This window comes from Zea mays, chromosome 1, assembly GCF_902167145.1.
Source record: "Zea mays cultivar B73 chromosome 1, Zm-B73-REFERENCE-NAM-5.0, whole genome shotgun sequence".
NCBI lineage: Eukaryota > Viridiplantae > Streptophyta > Magnoliopsida > Poales > Poaceae > Zea > Zea mays.
In genome coordinates, this window is record NC_050096.1 from 112,012,074 (window position 1) to 112,019,823 (window position 7,750).

The 7,750-nt window shown below is 42.7% G+C and overlaps 1 protein-coding gene across 1 annotated transcript; it reads right to left on the reverse strand.

The window, feature by feature from the left end:
• Positions 1 to 900: 900 nt before the first annotated feature.
• Positions 901 to 4,486, reverse strand: LOC103637766 (60S ribosomal protein L11). The gene is made up of 8 exons (XM_008660790.2): positions 4,409 to 4,486; positions 3,908 to 3,949; positions 2,826 to 3,020; positions 2,355 to 2,397; positions 2,074 to 2,269; positions 1,389 to 1,422; positions 1,142 to 1,193; positions 901 to 928 (listed from the first exon to the last, which is right to left on the reverse strand). The coding sequence occupies exons 1-7, from the start codon at positions 4,484 to 4,486 to the stop codon at positions 1,143 to 1,145; spliced, it is 639 nt and encodes a 212-aa protein (XP_008659012.2). The 3' UTR covers positions 901 to 928; position 1,142.
• Between the last annotated feature and the right edge of the window lie 3,264 nt (positions 4,487 to 7,750).

The following is a 7,750-nucleotide window of genomic DNA, read 5'->3' on the forward strand; positions in this document are numbered from 1 at the left end:
ACCGTCTTAAAAGATATTAAATAAGACATTTTTAAATTTATAACCGTCTAAAAAAGGAATTTGTTACGTCATTTTGTCCAATAAACCGTCTTACATTAGGTTTTGTTTAAGACACTTCTTCGAAAGAACTGTCAAAAATACGAACATTATAAGTCACAAAGTATTTTTCAAACTGACTAGAATAGCCTATAATAATAGACACTCGCAACAGAAAAACCATCTTATTTTACGAGACTGATATTGGACGTTTTAAAAACCGTCTTATTTAGGAGACTGATATTAGACGTTTTGAGAAATGTCTTATTAAGATTTGAAACGACTTACTTGGCAGTATATTCTTAAATTACCATATTATAATAATTTAAAAGAGAAAAATACATACACATATATTTAATAACACTATAATTAATATAATATAGATAAATAACATTCAATATCTCATAAATAAGCATTGTCAAATAACTCATACATAAGTGTACTCTAAATTTAAAGTTGCTCATCAACTGTTTGTGCTAACATTGAGCCTAACTAACTAAGTATATAACTTGATACATATGTAGGAACTCCGACGGTTCAATATAAATAAGTGTACTCTACATAAGTGTACTATAAATTGAGCCTAACTAAGTATATAACTTGACGTCAATGCTCTCATTGTGGTTTTCATCAGATACATATGATCTTTCTGAAAGTGGGAACTATTCCATCTCGGCCATGGAAAAGCTTGAATGCTGACTCAAAGCCTGACCCTTCCTCAAAAATTGGACCCTTGCCTCCTTGAGCAGCTACTGGCAAAGCAGAAGAGAGGGAAAAGGTTGTAGCTCCATTGATATTCCTCAGGAATGGGCATCTCTCGACATCTGGGTGTCCAAAAAGGTTCTACGGTGATACTGATTCATTGAGAAAGCTGCCAAAAAACATTTCCATCCTGGCAACAGCAAAATCAGATGCACATTAGCAAGTAATGACCTAGCAGGATGTATTTGATCTTGGATGACGAACATCAACACATATATACATATCAGTGATGCACTGATACTACAAGTAGTTGAATGCCTCAAAGAAACATAGAGAGCCAGGAAGAAAACATGCATGATTAAACATAACCATTTTGTCACCTGATAATTGACTCATACATTACCTTACTGCCTGGTGTCTGCTGGCCTGCTGTAAATAGAACATGCTCTGCCTAGCTGAAAATAGAACAGACATGGTACAGTTTAAAGCCATAATGACTAGCAGGATTTTTAATAGCATATCTGGATGGCTTCGTTGTGTCCAACAGAACCATGTAAAGTAACTGGGACCATCTCCTGCAATGAATGGAGATGTAACTGGGACCATAACATTAGGAGATGGCAAAAGAAGTGGTTTCAGGAAAAAATAACCTGAAAGAGCATCTTGACTGTCAAGGTCGTGTCACTGCACATCAAACAAAATTTGCTAAATGGACTGTATTATATAAATAAAGTGAAGTGAGTATAGGTTAATTCAACAAAAGGTACTGCAGTGCTGATTAAAGAAGCCTATTAGTCACCCTTCACTCATCGCTTGCACTGTTTACATAATATAGTTTAAAACAAAAGATAGGAGATGAGTAAGGTGCTGTGCTGATGATAGCCTGTAAGCCACAAAGAGAAAGACACCTGAGCACTTGAATGGTCTACTGCTGCTATGTGACTACTGGCTTTGATAAGGGGATCGGACTGGCCCCACCATCAGTTCCGTTTTGGTCAGAAAATGGGGACTTAAAACATCTGCAAAACCACTTCATCGACCTACTCAAGCCTGAACAACCTTGCTGGCTGCTGCCAAATCCAAAGCAATACCATATTCGAGCTATTCAATCTCTGATAGATCGATCACATGCATGGTTATAAACTGTGTTAAGAACTTAGCCTTAAGCTATCCCAGTACGTAGTGACCATAGTGGGTACAGGATACATGAATACAAAGTTACATATATTTTCCCCTGCTTACAGGCAAGCAACAATGCCCATCATAAAACACCCGTTCACAGAAACAAACAGGCCTCATTCAAATTATTTATGATAAGACATGAGATCATCTTACTTGATGCCAAGATCAATGTGCTCTTGGATACCAAATCCAAAGCAACCAGTGTCACTGAAGTTCCTCCTCGGCAGCTCGTTCTCCTTCACCTTCAAGCCACTCTCCAGCAGCTGCATTGCCTTCTCACCCCGCACCGTCACATAGCATGCGATCTTCTCATTGCGCCGGATCCCAAACGACCTCACAGTGTACCTTGCTGCAATGTCACAACATGGTTGCTACGACCATCATAAATCCAGGACCACACTACACATTGATAACGTCAGGTATAAGAAAATTACCCTTGGAGAATACCGGTGACTGGCTGGTCAGCTGCTCCAGTACCTAATTAACAACAAACATAGGTTAGAGCAACAGTTCAGTGTGAACAATATCAATAGGCGACAAAGAAAAGCCTCATTTTAGCCCTAAGAAATTAAAGCAAAATTGGGACCATTGATCAGTCTCTAATTGAAATTATGGGAACAATAACTAACCACAGCTGATGTTGAAAACAATCATATTACTACTTAGCATTTGGATGCATGGCACAATTTAAGTGGTGTCAACAACACAGGAGATTGGATGGCTTGAGGAGCTGAGATTAGGCTGCAGTGCAGAACTAATTCTCATCAAAAATGGAAGTGGACTAGTGGAGCACAACTAGATGCGACTCAAACACATTTGCTCTAGGTCACACGAGCGCGGAACGAACTGAAAGAAACAACAGGTAGAACCTACAGAGAAGTATTCTGGGGAATGGGCATATATACCTTGGCGGCGCGGGTGAGGCGATCACCGCTCTCACCGACGGAGATGTTGAGCACGAGCTTCTGGACCTTCATCTCCCGCATTGGGTTCGACTGCTTCTTCTCCGACGCCTGAAATCGCAGGCACCACCATGACACATCGTCAGAATCGCACACGCGCGAGGAACGAATGATTCGGTGGGCAGAAAAAAAACAGAGCTGAATGGAATCAACATTATCAACACTAATATGTCTAAATTGACAAATTCAAATATTGTGAAACAAATTCAGCCTAAGAAAGAGTATTGGTGCACAAATATAGTGAGTCTTAAGAATAAGGGGGCACAGATGACACAACTACAATTGACAATATCAATGCTACCTCCAAACAGAAATACAAAGTATCAGGGTAAGTATCCGATTGCGTTGTGACGTAATATGGTCATAAGATCCTGTAGACCCTTACCAATCAAATATCAAAGCATTAAGGTCACATCTAAATTTGAAGGACCCGTTATGGTTAACAAATTTAAGGAATAGTGCATGCCTCAGTTGCCTCCTAGAAACTTTCAAGATAATGTTACAAAGGAACAAGAAGAAAAGCATCTAATATGACAGGAAAGATCACTCGATCAACTCCATAGCAATCTTACCACAAAGGAAGCATGCAGCCTACCAAGGTATATGTAACTGCTGTTTGAATAATATAAAACTTACAACTTACAAAGGTAAAACAAACCTTTTGAGCAGAAAACACAACACTTTGTTCACATATGAAGCCAAAATTGGCCCTCTCTGGTCTCAAAAAAGTTGCCCTTCTCTATTGATAGAACAAGTATTTTCTCTGATATCAATCGATAATTCAAATGTAGTGCCTCAATATTATGTCATTAGAGACTGAACCAGACCTTCTCATAACTGAAGAGTTTTCCAAATCCTAAGTAGGGGAAACCGACCAGGCTTCCTATATATATTACTAAATGGTCTTGCAATTGCTAAAAATGTTAGGAATTAGAAGTTACCTGTTAATAAAGCACCAAAAGTTTTAACGTGAGAACTTTATACCAAGAGTTTTATGATAGAAAAACACAACTTCCTGAGACAACCTTTGCAATTTTAGTCCACTTGTTTCCAAGAACATTTTGAGCCTGCATAACAGTGACAAGTTGATGAGAATATACAGTTTGACAACTCATGCTAAAATACTCATGGTGCACCAATAACATTTACCGTTTCTCTGATAAATAATTTGCCACCCAGTGCATTTTACATGTATGTGATCAATTGTCATGGTCACAAGGATTCGTGCTAGAAAAAACACTCACACAAACTAGCATCTATGTGCATATCACTAGAATTAAATAAACAATATTAAGCCACGATAATTGGATAACAAAATTGGCATTTGATGGAACAATTTACCTGCTCGATGTTATAGCTGGGACTAGGCGACTCGGTCAAGGCAGTTCCCAATAGCAATATCAATCAAAACCCTGAAGATCATGTACCTTCCCTCGCTGTAGGCGATAACCTACATGTTTCCACTAGAGACGTAGAGTACTACGGGGTCCACGGCCCATCTTGATGTGCGCAACGCAGTGGTTGACCGCCATGAGCGGTTTTCTCCATAGCCAGGAGAGCGCGCGGGCAGCTGTGACGACCTGGAGAGGGTCGCCCTCGCCCATGCTGGGGCCTTTAGTGTAGCAGACACATGTGAGGTTAGCGGGGGCACATCGGACTCAGCGAGCGCGGCGCGGAGGAGACGGAGGAGGTGCGCAAGATGGTGCTGCGAGGTCTCCCGGGGAAAGAAGCCATGTCCCAGTGGGGTCGCGTAAGTGTGGCACGGGTTGGACAGGATGCCGCCTGGGAGGGAGACCAGCCGATGCTGATCTTGTTCTCCAAGGACTCCAGCCCCAACGCCAGCGCGCCCAGGGGACGGCGGTTCTACGGAGACGAGGACATGGCGGCGGCGGTGCTAGGGTTATGGGGTTTGTGGAAGACGAATGGGAGGGAAGTCGTCTCGCGGCGAACGTGGAAGTGTAGGAGAAACCAACCCAATTTTGAGCTACTCTCGGCGACTCATTACGTTTAGCGTCAGGGTAGGTAGGATGGATTAATTAAAAGAAAGTAGAATGACATTTAAAAAAGATGACACAGGATAATAGTTGAAACTAGTGCTTTAATATAGTATAAAGATATAAAAAATTTGTCAAATTAGTTTTATAATTAGGCTACATTTAATACCTTTAATTATCATTCAAATATTTGCTATGGTAGTTACTAAACTTTATTTGGGTGGAACGAAACATCCCCTTAGTTTGATAATTTTTTTAGTCTGAAGTCGCCCATAGTTTTGATAAAAATTTTCGGGTCTGAAGTCAGAGCACATCCACATGTCTGCATGCTTGAGCAACGCAATGAAAGCTACAAACCCAGTGGGTTTTAATACGAAAAGATTAAAAGAAATCATTTAGATGGGTTTCCTTGTTTAGTCTGAAACTCTAAAGTGGTCGGGTTTTTGGAGTTTGACAATGTAAAAGTAAAAGTACTGATATATTCATTATAGGATGGATATATCTTTCTAAACCCCTTGGTACATAAATGATAGGAATTAAAGGAAAATGATGACTTATGTCTCTTGTGTGACACATTAATGATCGGGTCGCATGTGGGTCTATTTTACCATCTATATCAAGTTGCGGAAATAAGTTTTACATTTTATATCATATATATCATCAAAATAAGCTGAATTCACTATTTACTACGTTTTTTCATAATATTTCTTATTAGAAATATCATATAAAGAAGGTTTTATATTTAGAAGTGTCTAGTATACTTACTAACATTTAAGACAGTCCTTATAGGCTACACGACTCTAATACTATCTTTATTTGAGATGGTTTCATATACAGAAGTGTCTAATATACTAACCAAAATATAAGACAATTCTTGCAATCTTAATGACTCAAAAGGTATATTTATTTAAGGCGGTTTTCAATAACAATCTGTCTTAAATCAATATAAGACATTAATTACGATGTAACTGTCTCAAAACACTTCTTTATTAAAGACGGACCTTTAACAAACCGTCTTACCTTACCCATCACCATATGATAAAAGACGCTTCTATAAAATGCATTGATATCCGTCTTAAAATATGTGTCTTACATAAGCATATCTCTAGTAGTGAGTGTATAAGTTATACAGGTGCCAAAGGTTCACACTTAGCCAATAAAAAGACCAAGAATTGGGTTCAACAAAGAGAGCAAGGGATAACCGAAGTGTGCCCTGGTCTGGCGCACCGGACTGTCCGGTGTGCCACCGGACAGTGTCCGGTGCACCAGGGGACTTCACGCTGAACTCTTCACCTTCGGGAAAATCCAGAGGCGCTCCGCTATAATTCACCGGACTGTCCGGTGCCCCAGGGGAGAGCAACTCTGGAACTCGCCAGCTTCGGGAATTTGCTCCGCTATAATTCACCGGACGTGTCCGGTGTACACCGGACTGTCCGGTGAGCCAGCGGAGCAACGACTACTTCGCGCCAACGGTCACCTGCAGAAGCATTAAATGCGCGCTAGAGCGCGTAGAAGTCAGGCACGCGCGAAGTGGCGCACCGGACACTCTATAGTACATCTCCGGTGTGCCACCGGACATCCAGGCGGGCCCAGCAGTCAGAGCTCCAACGATCGGAACCCAACGGCCTGGTGACGTGGGTGGCGCACCGGACACTGTCCGGTGTGCATCGGACTGTCCGGTGCACCATGCGACAGACAGACTCCACCAAACGGCTAGTTTGGTGGTTGGGGTTATAAATACCCTCAACCACTCCACATTCAAGTGATCCAAGTTTTCAACCTTCCAACCACTTACAAGAGCTAGGCATTCGATACAAGACACACCCAAGTGATTAAATCCTCTCCTAATTCCACAAAAGCTTTAGTGTTAAGTGAGAGTGATTTGTTGTGTTCTTTTGAGCTCTTGCGCTTGGATCGCTTTCTTCTTTCTCATTCTTTCTTGAGATCAATACTCACTTGTAACCGAGGCAAGAGACACCAATTGTGTGGTGGTCCTTGCAGGGAAGTTTTGTTCCCGGTTGATTTGAGAAGAGAAAGCTCACTCGGTCCGAGGGACCGTTTGAGAGAGGGAAGGGGTTGAAAAAGACCCGGCCTTTGTGGCCTCCTCAACGGGGAGTAGTTTGTGAGAACTGAACCTCGGTAAAACAAATCCGCGTGTCACACTTCTTATTTGCTTACGATTTGTTTTTCACCTTCTCTCACGGACTCGATTATATTTCGAACACTAACCCGGCTTGTAGTTGTGATTAACTTTGTAAAATTTCAGTTTCGCCCTATTCACCCCCCCTCTAGGGGACTCACTCCGGCTCCGGCTCATCGCAGAGCGGCCAAGGGTTTCTTTAACTGGGCAAGAGAAGCCTCGGGCGGCAAGGCCGACCGAGCCGAGGGACTCCTATGCCTCCGGGATACGGATACCTCACTCGTCACCTTCCGCACAGGGCAACTCACACTTGGTTAAGCGATTCAGCTAGTCGACAGGCGAGTCCTAGTGCTCGAAATAAGGAAAAAACATGGCTTTACGCCCAAATACACAGATGTTCAGGCCCCGACAGCCGCAATGAACAGACACCGGCACTCAAGGTGCCATTACAGACGGAACTCCGGTTCCACCCCCGCAGGTACGAACAACCCCCCACATTGGAGGGCCTGTGGGACGACAAAATCCCACGTGGCTCGCCGCCGCCCACTCCGGCAGCAGCGACAACGACCTCCGCTCCGGATGGCCAAACAACAGCAGCGATGACCTCAGGGCAGACACTGCTGCGATAAGGCCCTCGCCCACGTCCCCACTCGAGGGGCGAGGACAAGCTATCAAAGCCAAAGAGCCGGAGGCCTAGAGCGCAGATGGTGGCGGCGATCTCGTCGGCGACGAGG

Coding starts and splice junctions, on each gene's coding strand:
- LOC103637766 (XM_008660790.2), bottom strand. CDS start 4,486: ATGGGCGAGGGCGACCCTCTCCAGGTCGTCACAGCTGCCCGCGCGCTC. Junction 3,021..3,907: donor AGTGGACTAAAATTGCAAAG/GTTGTCTCAGGA, acceptor GATTCCATTCAG/CTCTGTTTTTTTTCTGCCCA. Junction 1,194..1,388: donor CAGTCAAGATGCTCTTTCAG/GTTATTTTTTCC, acceptor TTCTATTTTCAG/CTAGGCAGAGCATGTTCTAT.